Here is a 14,554-nt window from a genome sequence, read left to right as displayed (position 1 = left end):
GTTTCAAAGTTCAAACAAGGACTCAAAGCGCAGAATTTTCTTTCAAGTCTGAATACAAAGGGGGAGAATGTTAGGATTGAAAAATCAGTATTAATTGTATTCGTCTTGAAAGTTTATAAATAGTCTATATTTGTAAAAGTCAGCGTGTTTGACTTTTCTTATAGAAGTTTAACTTTGACTTTGTTTAGTTAGTTTGACCATATAAATAATGATAGTCTTTGTAATTAGAGGAGAGCATAATTGTAAGATTTGATACGTAATAGAGGTTTGACCAAGATTGAAGATATTGACTTTTCCTCTCATCTCTCTCAAAGTTCTTAATGTGTTCTTATTGTTAAATCAAGATCTGCCATGATTGTTGTGATGTTAATGAAGATTGATCAGTAAATTTGGACTCACATAATGGTGTGTTCAAAAGGAGAAATAGAACCTTGTTGGACATGGTTCACTCTATGATGAGTTGTACCTCTCTGCCAAAGGACCGAAAAGACTCCATATGAACTGTGGTCTAGGAAGATCCCAAAACTGTCTTATATGAGAATATGGGGTTGTAATGCTTATGTTAAGCAAGAGGCTTCTAAAAAGCTTGACTCGGGGTCTGAAAAATGCATCTTTGTGGGATATCCAAAAGAGACTATTGGATATTATTTCTACAAACCCAGCGAGAACAAAATCTTTGTTGCGCGACGTGGTGAGTTCTTAGAAAATGATTTTCTATCAAGAACCACAACGGGGAATACAGTAGATCTTGAGGAAACTCAAGAACCACAAGATGAGACAATGGTTGACCCTGACCAACAACGAGATGATCAACCTCAACAAGTTGTAGAGGAAAATGATGAGATACAAACAATCCGAAAATCATGTACGAACCGTCTTGAGCCTGAAAGATATGGTTATCTTATTGGAAATGACATGGTTCATCAACCAATTACCTACCAGGAAGCCGTATCAGGTTTGGAATCTGATAAATGTCATGATACCATGAAGGCCGAAATACAATCCATGGCAGATAACCAAGTTTGGAACTTGGCTATGCACCTGTCGGGTGCAAAATCGTAGGAAGCAAATGGGTATTCAAAAAGAAAACTGACATGGATGGGACTGTACATACCTATAAAGCTAGGTTTGTAGCAAAAGATTTCACACAGACTCAAGGAGTAGATTATGATGAAACCTTTTCTCCAGTAGCTATGATAAATCGATCAGGATCCTACTTGCCATAGCTACATATCATGATTATGAGATATGGCAAATGGATGTTAAAACTGCATTCCTTAACGAATCCTTAAGCGAGGACGTGTACATGGTACAACCATAAGGTTTTAAACATCCAAAGTATCCTGGTTAGGTATGTAAATTGCAGAAGTCTATATATGGACTGAAGCAAGCATCTCGTAGTTGGAACCTTCGTTTTGACGAGAAAATCAAGGAATTTGGTTTCATAAAAAACGAAGATCAACCTTGTGTATACAAGAAGGTCAGTGGGAGCATAATAGTATTCCTAATCCTATATGTCGATGATATACTAATCATCGGAAACAACATCCCAACACTTAAGGAAGTAAAATCATGGTTAGGGAAATGTTTCGCGATGAAGGATTTAGGAGAGGCTGCATACATTATTAGCATAAAGATCTATCGTGATAGATCTAAGTGCTTAATTGGACTAAGCCAAAGTACATACATTGACAAAATCTTGGAATGCTTCAAGATGGAGGGTTTCAAGAGAGGAAACTTTCCAATGGTACACAACACACAACTGAGTAGAACTCAATGTCCTAGTACTAAAGAGGACACGAACCGCATGATGGGTATTTCCTATGCTTCAGCCATCGGTTCAATAATGTATGCCATGTTATGTACTAGACCGGACGTATCATATGCTTTAAGCATGAAGAGCAGATATCAGTCAAACCCAGGTGATGCTCATTGGGTAGCAGTAAAGAATATCCTGAAATACCGAAGAAGAACTAAGGATATGTTTTTACTGTACGGAGGTGAAGAAAGAGATTTGTGTATCCAAGGATACACAGATGCTAGTTTCCAGACCGACTGTGATGACTTTAAATCACAATCGGGATATGTGTTTGTGTTAAATGGAGGTGATGTGAGTTGGAAGAGCTACAAACAAAGCACTATAGCGGACTCAACTACATAATCAGAGTACATTGCAGTGTCAGACGTCGCAAAGGAAGCTATTTGAATGAAGAAATTCATCTCTGACCTTGGGGTAGTTCCTAGCATATGTGACCCTGTCGAGATCTATTGCGACAACGAGGGTGCCATAGCTCAAGCAAAAGAACCAAGGTTACATAAGCGCTTTAAGCATATACTAAGATGATATCATCTTATTCATGAAATTATTGATCGAGGTGATGTAAAAATATGCAAAGTTCGATCAGAAGAAAATCCAGCAAATCCTCTCACCAAGCCTTTGAGTTAAAACAAGCATGATGCTCATACTAGTTCGATAGGCTTGAGGTTTTGTAGTACATTAGTATAATGGATCTTAGTAGTAGACTTTAATTATTTGAACGATAAACAGTTATGTTTTGGCATATTGGATATGGGTATTTACATTAAACATTATTGTGTTCAATTTTTGCACGTTTAAGTATCCTTAAATAAAATGATGATCATATTATTTAGAATTGTCCTTGACTAATTATTACTAGAGGACTAGTAATAAATCAAGGTCATTGTGAACTTTGGTCATAATCCAAGTTGGAAGCGCAATGAGTGCAACCAGAGTCACATGCACTTGTCGGGGACAAGTGTTGGATAAAACCCACGGTCAGGATCACCTCATAGATCGACGTCATAAGATGAGTCCTGAAATAAGTAAACTTTCTTATCCTTAGACCTGAGATGTACATTGGTACCCAATGCATGAGAAGTGTTGTGCTTTGATATAGTTTAAAGTTAACCTTAATCGGATGATCATAAGGACTATGTTGGGCATAACATAGATAGTGTATAAGTCGTGTACATGCAAAATGGGATTTGCTCCTTTCAAGATGAGAGAGATATTTTTGGGCCCCTTGATGACACAATTTGATTAACATGGCCATGGACTGATGTATTGGTTGAATCAATAGCACCAGTCTAATCAAGACGTAGAAGGTGGTCAAAGCTAATGTTGAAGGGAAGTTCAAGAAGAATGACTCGATAGGTGCTCAATTTCTACTCTCAAGAGAAGCTGAAAGGGAAAATCAGAAAGAGCTGACACTGAGGATCATGAGTTGAACTGATGCCGAGAAAGAGTGGATACAAGGATTGACCCATACATAATATAACTAGCCAATATTGGGGAGAGCCTTTACCTGAACCCATGCGTGTTAACGAACGTACCATCAACGGGTGGATGAAAGATGGTGTTCTCCTGATCTCCATGGTCATCTTTAGAGAGAACAAGAAAGTCTTCACTAAATATTCATCTTATCTGAGCAAATATGGCTTCTATGAGTGGTTAGAGATTCGGCATGTAATTCAGAAATCAAAGTCCAAGCACAAGTCTTACATTGAAGAAGTGTTGAATGAACTGTTCGATCAAATTTAAAGAATCATTGAAGTTCATCCTCTACCACAAAAGCCCTCTCGAAGAAGAAATACCATCTCTGATGTTGAAGAGGGACCATCACACAAGAACGAGCATGAAACAAAATTCTCAGTTGATGAACTCTTCAAGCATATGAAGAAGCCATACATATCCATGTTGAATTTATCACTACCTGAGAAGGGTCCTTGCCAGTATGGACTTATGTTCATTGATTATGATGGTCAATATAGGTTTCAACGATTCTCAGAAATCCATCTTTGTCCTATGGAACATCTAGAATATATTCGGACCTAGCTGAATGAAGACCTTTTTGGAGAGATAATGGACCTAAAAATCAGGAAAGAAATGCTGAAAAGAAAGAACCAAGGAGAAGAAGTCCCTGATCATATTCCTCTTGATAATCTTGACTAAGGCACTCTTGTAATTTTATTAGCTTTCCACTTTTAGTGTATAGATTTTAATTTTAGTACTTACAACAATTGTAATTTCATTCTATTTTATTGTTCCTATTTCAACTTAATGAAATTTCAAAAGTGAATTATCTTATCATACACTGAAAAAGATCCCTAAAAACAGTAACCGAGACAAGTATATATGAGTCCTATTGTGTATGTATTTTTACTATGTTCACTTATATTCCTCTTAAGACATTTATTAGTAATATGGTTTCACTGTTTAAATTTCCAGTGAGTAAATCTCATTTTCTCTTATAATGTCTTCTTACAACTTAAATGAAATTCAACAAACTCTCTCAGTGATTTGATGATGACCCTCCATACTTAGTGAAATATACTTTGTTCTGTTTCTGTTCTGTTTCAACCATCATCTCTGAGTCTGTTCAGTGATCGCCGAATACGTTTTATAAACATTCTTGAAGAATAAGTATTCCTCGAAGATAAAATTCACACCAAAGAAACTTTCAGCAATGTCGAAGAAGTAGCTGAAGATAGAGACATGAAAGTTCGTGATCTAAAGTGGATTCAGTGATAACAAGAATGTCTAAATCAAATTGTGAAATCTGACCAAGGCTCAGCGAACACTAAAGAACCTTCAAGATGAAATGAATTTGGTTTTACAAGATTAATTTTTGTCTTATTTTATATGCACAAAAAGACAGCCCCATACCTTACACAGAAAGGTACATGTATGGAGTTACTTTATTATCTCCAAACATACTTACCAACATTGTAAAAGTCAATTGTTCATATGCGACCAAAATCCAGCATATTTGAAGACAAAGGACAAGCTCTCCAATAGAAGTTTGTCACTTGACTTGTACCCTCTGACTTGTATTAAATGCAATGGGTATAAATAGCTGAGAAGAATCATCTTCTCAAAAACACCTTCTTCTTCCTGTACAACTCTTTTCTCTCTTGTTCTTATCTTTCTTTGTGCATCTTCTGTGTGATTCTAAAGATTGTTTATATTAGGTTTTAAACTTATATTTTTCTCCAACAATCAGTAAATTATGTATTGATATTCTTTAATTAATAAATGAATTTAAAGAGGTGAAAATGATGCGTTGGTATTCAACCTTCCCCATCTACAAATTGTTACCTTACTCTTGTAGAATCCATTTGGGACCAACACACGGCAATGACAGTTTTTGCCTTTTGCTGAATTTTTTTCGCAACCACACGTTCAGAAGTTCTAGAGTGTGTGCCAATTGCTAAAACAACATCAATGGTGAAAAATGGAACGAGTGGTCCATTTCTGATGTACTGTGGGATTTGAGGAGCCACACCCTCAAGAAATAGAAACATACGATTATTCTCTAGAGAGAAGTCTTCTCTACTGAATCTGGGAGGTCTGCCAAGAGAACCATTTTCATTATAGTTCTTAGCATCCATAGTTGGATCAGATGGGAAGAGAAAAAGAATGAGAACACTACTTTAATACTAGTTATTGGTCCCGGGAGGTGCATCAAGCCTGTTAGGGTTTATAGAAGGGGTTGAATACAAACATTTTTTTTAACTTTTCAAATTCTTTTATTGATCATGGGAAGAATCAATACATCAATTTACAGATTGTTTGCAGAAGAAGATAAAGCATAAAACCTCTAAAAAATCTAATTTTGATTTCGGAGAGCACTAAGAATCTCTAGAAAACAAAGTTATAGAATCATACATACACTCTTGCACAGAAACAGCAGGAGAGAAGAAAAGAAATGGAGAAGCTTGACTTTTTGGACAACACTAAGAATGAAGAATTACTTGGTTATTATACCATGTGCAATTAATGCAAGAGGTTGGTACAATCCCTGTGTCATTTAGGGAGAGTCTTGTTGGTACAACTTATCCTTGAGTTGGGCATACTTTGGCGGGATATAAACAGTGCACCACGGGAGTGCTCATGCTTGAAGGGACAATAAAACAGTGGTCGTATTGTATCTTTTATCACATAGTGCATGGATTTTGACTTTTGCAAGAGTGGATAAAGACTTAGGCTTGATAAGAAAGATTCATGTTCAACTAGAAAGATGATGTTGAGGCTTTCTTCAGTTTTTGCTGAGTTCTTGCTTAATTAGTTCTCACATCTTTAGTTAGGATGACTCACTGAAACAGCTTCAGGTCTTCATGTCTTTATCTTCAGCTACTTCTTCGATATATCATGAAGTTTTTATTTGGTATGTGAGGCTTTGTCTTTAGCTCACTAAATTGGTTACATAGAATAAAATAACTAAGTATGCTATTATAATAATTGATAAAACATTCAGAGATAGTAGTCATAAGTTCTAACTACAAAGTAAACTTCCAACAATCACTAAATAGACTTAGGGGTGGTTTACCAACTCTTACCGGGTATGATTGTTGACCTGAGTAAGTGTTGTTCCGGTAAGTGTTGTTCCAAGTAAGAGTGTTTACCAAATGTTTTTAGTAAGTGTTTACCAACAATAAAATTACCATTATAACCCTATTTGTAGTTATATGTAATAATATAGAAAAGATTTAGCTATATCCATGCCCATACCGAAGCATTGAAATAAACCATATATTGCAAGTTGTAGAAAATATAATAAACGACAAAAGTTCAACCTAATTTACAATGCACTTCTCCCAATACACCCCCATTCCTCCGCTCTTTCTTACTCCGTTTTCTTCGCATCGATTCTTCCGATTTCCATCTCCATTCCCAATTTCAGATCAGATCCCAAAATCGAAATCCAGGGTTTATCATCTTCTTCTATAAACCTTCTAAATATTTTCACAATTAGGCCCTGATTTCCCCAATCGCCATGGATCGTATCTCTGCCTTCATCTTCCATCAACACCGTTCTATACGACATTGAGAAACACACCAATTTCTGCTTCAATTCGAAGATCTAGAATCTAGGTTTTTGTTTTCGGCTCATGGAATCATCTGGGTTCTTCGTAATTTGTCTTCTCCATTCGTTGATTGTTATTTCTTGTGGTGGTTTGATCATGTTTTACCTCAATGAGATATCGATTTTCGGCCATGGAATCGAGACTGCACGAAAACTATCGGGATCAACGCCACATGATCAATTGTTGATACAAACTTCTCATTCATTCACGAGAATGATAAGTGCCATAGTGACTAGGGTCGGGAGTGACGAGGGTGGGAGAGGGGAGGAGGAGAATCGAGAAGAAACCTAATCGTGAAAAGGGCACACATGGAAAATAAAAATATGACCCGGGTAAGCATCATTTTTGTGCTGTCTCGGTAAGTGCTCGGTCAGCATACCAGTCAGATTTCAGTCAGAGCGATAATTTAGTAAACAAGCTGACTGCTGACCAGTCAGCGCCTAGTAAACAGCCCATTAGTGGTAGTTTGCTAACATCTAGAATTTGTTACTAGAATTCACCAAGTACATAAAGTTATCGTCATCAAATCGCTGAGGAGGATGAGAAGGATCAACTGGGCAAGTCCATCTTTTTACCTTCTTTTTTTAAATAAATAAAAATTAAGTATATTATGTATAAAACATAAATTAATATTAAATACATATATTGATATATACACACACATACATTAATACATACATAAAAGTCAGCCTAACTCCACCACTTCATCACAATTCACACATAGGTTGGTAGACCAAAAGAGAAGAAAAGGAAGAGTGTTAAGCAATTAAGCCATTTTTTGTAATCAAAATTTCAAAGCTTTAAAAGATAAGGAAGACTGTGAGTTGTATCCAGTGCAAAAAGAGATAACCAGTGGCAGGACTTGTAAGGGACATGAAAATCGGGCAATTTGATGTGGTGGTACCAGTTCTTTTGTGGTCATATGAACTTCATTTTGTGGTACTAGCTCTAGTGTCTTTTGCTTTGCTTTGATGTGGTGTCTAGCAACTATATTATTTACTTTTATGGTGATATGAACTTCCTTTTGTGGCTATGCTTACAATTAATGACTCTTGCTATTAATTCATGGTTGTCATTTTATGGTACCAAATGGTTGTTTCATACTATGGATGCCTGATTTGGCCCACTTGAGCAATATCATTTGAACATACAAAGTATATATATGGTTCCAAGAAAACATAATTTTCATTCCATATAACAAAAGCATCAAGTTATATAGATTATTGACCTTTACAATAGATTAGGTCAAAGTACAAGTAACAACCAAGTGATAGAACAACAATGCCTTTAATCTACGAGCCTCCACTGCATTTGTCCTTCAGATGAGTTCTTTGATCTCAATAAACCATGTATAACCACCAATGATTGAGTACACATGGGTGGATCAACCCAACCAATAAATCGATGAATGGATCCCTGTAATAATCAAGGGGCAAAGGGTTAAGGCTAATCAAAGGAATGGTTAAACCCAAAAAAAAAACCTTACAACTTGTGAACATGCGAAGAATCTTCGGCCTGGGTTTGAACTTGTCCAGGATATATGCACAACCGTATTTGCACCACAGTAGCACAACATCATTTTTGTATATTAAATGCTTGGATGCTTCTATGTTGAAGGAGGAGTGGGGTTTTTGTTGGGAAAAATGACATTAAAAGAGAAGGAATTAGTGCAGAAGAAAAAGAAATATGAATAGACAAAATTACCCTCGCTTGCAGCGCACATGATGGAGGTTGACAACAAAAAATAGGTGGTCGTTACACAAGGGACCAAATCCAAAACAAATTAAATAAGTGGATGGTTCTTTTTATAATCAAAGAAGATAGAGGACCAATTTCATAACAAATAACAAGCCTCAGGTACCAAAACAGTGATTTACTTATAAGTTTATTTCAGTAATTAAATTACGTTAGAATTTCAAAATACGGTAAAAAAATGGCATTGGCCCTTAGAACCAGTTACATTGATTATAAATTTTTCGGAGAAAGATAGGTTTACGGCTAGGATGAATAATCGGCAAAGACTAGCGGTTAGAAACAATCGTTTTTACTAGGGATGCACCAAAAACCATCTAATCAGACCAACCTGGCTAACCCAACTTGAAGCCACTCGTTACCTAATCGAGTTATTTGAATTGGAAGTGGGTTATTTGAATTGGAAGTGGGTTATTTGAATTCAACCCAACCCGATGAACATCTACCTTTCTATACCATGTATTTAATAGGATTCTTAACTCCTCAACTGATACATTTAATTGTTACCCTTAATAGAAAGTTTCATGAAAACAATTTTTATTATCTCTTAGGTTAATTATTACCCTTATATGCTCTCATTTCAAATTTACTTCATATAAACATCATCGCTTAGCCAGGTTGTATAGTGATGTACCAACGTTTTAACCTGACCAACCCAACCTATACAATTTGATTTCTACTTTTGTTTGGGTTGGGTTGTCCAAAACATTAGGTTGAGAAGTCATACCAAATGCTTGGTTATCAGTTAGGAATGTGCAAAACAGGTAACCGGTCAGGCAAGGTCATGACCCCCTAGGGGTTAATCGGTTATAACCGGTTGTCAACCAGAAAAAGAGTAACCGATAGTAACTGGTTGGGCTAACCGGTTATGAAAACCTGTTTTTTATTACATATAAATATAATAATTAAACTAAATTACAAAAAGATGAAAAAGAAATGTTGTCATTCGGTCCTAAGGCCTGGTTATAAGACTTGTTACCAAAGGCCACGTATAAGCCCGATTTTCTTTTAGACCGGTGTAACCGACTAGTTAGTAACAGGCCCGATCAGTTGGGCTGGACCCGGTTGCAATTAACCGGGACCAGTTACAAAAATTTGGTTATGGATGACCATCTCTAGTTTATGCAACTTGACTTAGACATACAAGAGAAGAGAGAATGAAACAGAGAGCCTGTTATATGCTTTAAATGATACATATCATTACACGAGTGTCGCGTAGAATGGTGCACTGTGCACGTAGCTTGAACGTGCGAATGTTTTATAACAAAACAGACTGCTTTACATGATGGAAATGTGAAATCACTTCAATAATCTTTCTACATTAACTACAAAGAACAACAACATATATGTGAAGTTTATGATGAACCTTCGGGCAGGGGGCTTTCGTTCAAATCCAAACCATCCGGAGGCAGGTCCGAGCCGAGTGGACCTAATATCCCATCTGAGTTCAAACTCAGTTCACTCTGCAAAAGGATAGATATCTTGGTTAACGTTTTCTACTTTCCATTGTTTGTTTGTAGGATAAAAAGAACGAAATGGTGATACCTCAGGTGAGAATCTAAGCATGTCAGCACGAGCCATGGCTTCTGCTTGAGCAATTCTCTGCCTGAAGGTCATAGCCATCTCCTCCGCCTGAAATATAAGGACACAAGCTAGTTAATAAGCTATCAGTTGGCTGATAAAGTAGCTAATAAGCTAGATATCACATTGTAAAATGACCCAAAAGGGCATGTCGATAAATTAATTGGACAAAAATACAAGGGGTATGATTTGGAAGAAGAAAAAAAGCATATTGAAATGCTACCTTTAAGTAGCTTTTCGAAAAGCTAGCTTATGACTACTCAAACAAGACTTTTTTAATAAGTTTAAAAAATAAGCTGGTTTTCGGTTGACAGACATGGCCTAGGATGATCTTGCATTTCTTACTAAAATTAACAAAAATTATTCATAATTAACAGAAAAGAACATCCAACTGGCTCGGCTTAGTTCGGTTCAAAAACTTTCACATAATACCATGACTCAAACAAGGCGGCAACTAAGAACAGATAGTTCCTTTCATGGGTTCTACAAAACACCCCACAGAATCATGTTTAATAAACTGAAAGACTAATATTTACTAAAGCTAAATAGTTGTTACCTTCTCAAAAACCAACTTAGGGTTGCGAATCATGTCTCCAGGAGTCGGCTCCAGTTTCTTAGTAGATAGACTAACTCGGCCTCTCTCACGATCGTGGCTCAATACCATGACCTGCATACAATAATTTTTTGCTACATTACAAAACTAAGACATTTGGAAGACCCTGAGAGGGCTATGAAGTTAACCCTAAAGGGACTCTTGAAGTTAACAGCTAGACAAACCTAAACGAACAACTACTAGTACCTTAAGAGTATCGCCAGGTTGAAGGACGGTGGCGATATCAGAGACACGATCATGGCTGATCTGACTAACATGGAGAAGCCCATTGACTCCACCGATATCAATGAAAGCACCATACGGTTTCAGGCTCTGAACAATACCAGTCACAACAGACCCGATTCCCAACTGTGCCTGGCTATCAGCCCTCGCCTTGCGATTACTCAAAATTAGTCTTGATTGTTCTTCGTCTACCTCCACAAACTTTAACGGAATTTCCTGCTCAAGAAGCTCTTCTGCACTCGAATTCTGATAATTACATGACACATTAAACACGTATCATGTTAAGAATACTTCGTTATAACACATGAATCAAGAAAAAATTCCATCCAAACCAATACCAAATGAAATTTTTTTAAAATAAAATAATTTTTTTAAAAATCAAATAATTTTTTTAAAAGATAATCCTTTATGATCCAGATCAAGGGAACTAACCGAGGAAATTTGTGAAAACGGAATGAATCCACGAAGTCCCTCGACAATCGCCACAACTCCACCTTTGTTGGCACCAACAACCTTTACAGATGCAAGGGAAAACACAAGAGATTATGCATATATGAAACATTTTAAAATACATGATAGTAGGTCAAAGAAAGTGAAACTATGGTTCCCTTTTTCAACTATTACTTACCTTACCCTTAAGAACAACATCTTCAGCTTGAAGCTGTCGACATCGCTCCCATGCCAGGTCATACTGAATTTGACGTAAGCTCAAGATTAAGCTATCATCATGTTCGTTTTCACCAATGATAATATATTCGTCACGCATACCGGGGACTATGCCAGCCTCTTGTACATGCTTTATACCATGAATACAAGCCTCCCTAACTGGCAAGAATGCTGAGGACTTTGCTGTGATGTCAACATATGCTCCATTTGCGTCTACATTGAAAACAGTTCCTCTGACCTACACCATAGCAATTACCATCATTCATCAAAACATTCTTCCAATGCCAATTTTAAAGAAGACCAACTCAGGGTAACACTGATACACATACGTGTATATATATATATATATATATATATATATATATATATATATATATACTGGAATCGAGAAGGTTCCAATTTACAAATCATAAGTTGTCTTTTATGAAAACAAAGAGAGAAAGAACTATGTGGCATCTGTTTCTTTGCACAAATGGATACTTCTTGAACGGGGATTCTCCATTTTCTTTATAAAGTTCCTTCTTAGATCCAAAGTGAAGCATGGGTTTACTCGTATCATCTTTTGGAAATGTCAAATGCTCCTAAATTTTTCATTATACGGTTTTGGGTGCAGCAAAAATCAACTCCAGGTCTAGAATACGAATTGGAACTCGTTTTGCTCATCCAATGAACAAATTTACTTCCAAATCCAGTTCCAATGAATATAACCTGTAATATGGATTTGAATAATTAAGCGTATTGATATTGGTTCAATTAAGTTAAATGACCAAATGGATCCTAGATAGGATATAATTTTGGTGGACAATTATTCCATTTAATTTAACAAACTTCCCCTCCATAAATAACTTACACTTTAGGAAGGGACTTATAATAGGGATTGATCCTCACCTTCCTTAAGTCTTAACCATTCATTTTCGTCGAAATAATTAAGCAAGAAAAGAACTAAAGAACACCAAAACCCGTTCCTCATAATTTAAGACTTAAAGGGAAGTGTTTTGAGATCCAAATTTTGAAGATACATTAAGATGGCATCATCATCGAAACAGCCTCTTTACCCTTTGGGGTAGAAGAAAGACTGCATACATCTTACCCTACCCGGATCCCATTTGTGAGATTTACTAGATTCTCTTGGCTTGGTTTGCTTTATTAAGATGGCATCATTATCATCATCAAATCTCCCTTGATGTAAGTGGCTCATAAACTTATTTGATTAAAATGCCACTAAAATGATTGAAAAACTTGAAACACAAATCATACCCATGGCTAATAGCATGATCCCACCATAATTTACAGGAAGGCTAATAGCATGATCCCAATGTACAACTCCTGAAATTAATGAAACTTGATTCACCCATAAATGTTAGACCTCATTCATCTTTACTCTGTTTTTTCTATTAACCTGGATATCCAACCCGCTATGCTAGCCGACTAATCCTAGGGCGACCACCTGCTTTGCAGACAGCCCGGAGTAATCGCATTTGAACCTCCGTGGCCACAGGGGATTCTTATTCCTCCTTGGATTTGAGCCTGAGACCTCCATGTACTTTTGACCTTTGGAGTCAAGCTCTCAATCAGGCACACCCTTGTGGTTATCTTTACTCTGTTTTGTTATTCACGTTATCATCAAGTAAAGATAACCACATTCACATCTTCAAACAGTACTCAGAAAATTGAAATGTTGGAAAATCAAATTAAATTAGGCATTAGCGTTTAACACAAAGCTATCATACAATCCATTCCACCTAAATGTAGACACAAATCATACCCTAAATATATCCGCTATCACAACCCAAAACAAGAAACATCATTCTTGTCCAATTTTAATAGCTAAAGATTACTCCAATAGTTTTGAATTTGGATGTCAAAAATTGATATGAACTTTATAATGCCCAACAGAAAGCTATCAGCTCATTGAATTGTACAAGAATAAAACCTTGTTTGTTATTAAATTCGCAACAAAATCCGTAAGAATTTCGAGAGTAAGACATAATTGGTTTTGTGTTCAAGGAGACACTTAGCTATATACCTTAGATCCAAGTTCAGAATTGTAGTCGAACCTCTCGATGGCATTGTGAAAATCATCAACAGTAAACGCAACACCTTCATACGGAGCCGTGCGACACCTCTCGTAAGCATCTTCAAACATCTCTTTCAGTTTCATTCTCTCTCTCGTCTGGGCGTTAGATACAACAGCAGCAGCCTTCGTTGTTTGAATTCTCTTCACTGTGTGATTAATACTATCATTTCTGTAAGAGGATCTTCTTGATAGATGAGTTGATAGAGATGGGCATCTCAGACCACCAATTTGCTGTGCCAAGGACGCCATTTCTGCTTGTGTGTGGTAGTGATAGAGGATTGAGTGGGTTACGCCATTGTTGTACTTGTACGTGTAGTCAGATAAGGTGGAAGGGATTGGAATGGACAGAAGTTGGGCCTAACCCGAACCAGGCCCATTTTATTTATATCATTATAATATCACCCACTTATATATATCTTTATCTTATCTTACTATCTTATTAAACAAATTTAATAAAAGTCTTAAAATACTAAAAGACCAAAATACCATTTTTCACCTTCTACTCACATACACTCACATCCTCACATACACTCACTCTCTCACATCCTCACATACATTCACCCTTTCACATACACTCACCCTCTCACAACCAATTTTTTTTAAATTATAATTTTAAATTTACACTTTATACCACATAATTAATTAATTAATTTACTTTATGTCATTTACTTTTAAATGTTTCATTTTAAACATTTATCAAATTAACATACATAATCGTATATCAATTAAAACATGTTTAAAAAATATATTTTTAT

At 36.3% G+C, this 14,554-nt stretch overlaps 1 protein-coding gene across 1 annotated transcript; it reads right to left on the bottom strand.

Moving 5' to 3' along the window:
• Positions 1-9,794: 9,794 nt before the first annotated feature.
• On the bottom strand, positions 9,795-14,080 carry LOC112521832 (30S ribosomal protein S1, chloroplastic). Its single transcript, XM_025130820.1, has 7 exons — positions 13,749-14,080; positions 11,685-11,960; positions 11,489-11,569; positions 11,021-11,302; positions 10,778-10,888; positions 10,186-10,272; positions 9,795-10,103 (listed from the first exon to the last, which is right to left on the bottom strand). The coding sequence occupies exons 1-7, from the start codon at positions 14,046-14,048 to the stop codon at positions 9,996-9,998; spliced, it is 1,245 nt and encodes a 414-aa protein (XP_024986588.1). The 5' UTR covers positions 14,049-14,080; the 3' UTR covers positions 9,795-9,995.
• Between the last annotated feature and the right edge of the window lie 474 nt (positions 14,081-14,554).

The sequence above is a fragment of the Cynara cardunculus genome (genome assembly GCF_001531365.2).
Source record: "Cynara cardunculus var. scolymus isolate 2C chromosome LG 11, CcrdV1, whole genome shotgun sequence".
Lineage (NCBI taxonomy): Eukaryota > Viridiplantae > Streptophyta > Magnoliopsida > Asterales > Asteraceae > Cynara > Cynara cardunculus.
This window is presented reverse-complemented; position numbering and strand designations above follow the sequence as displayed.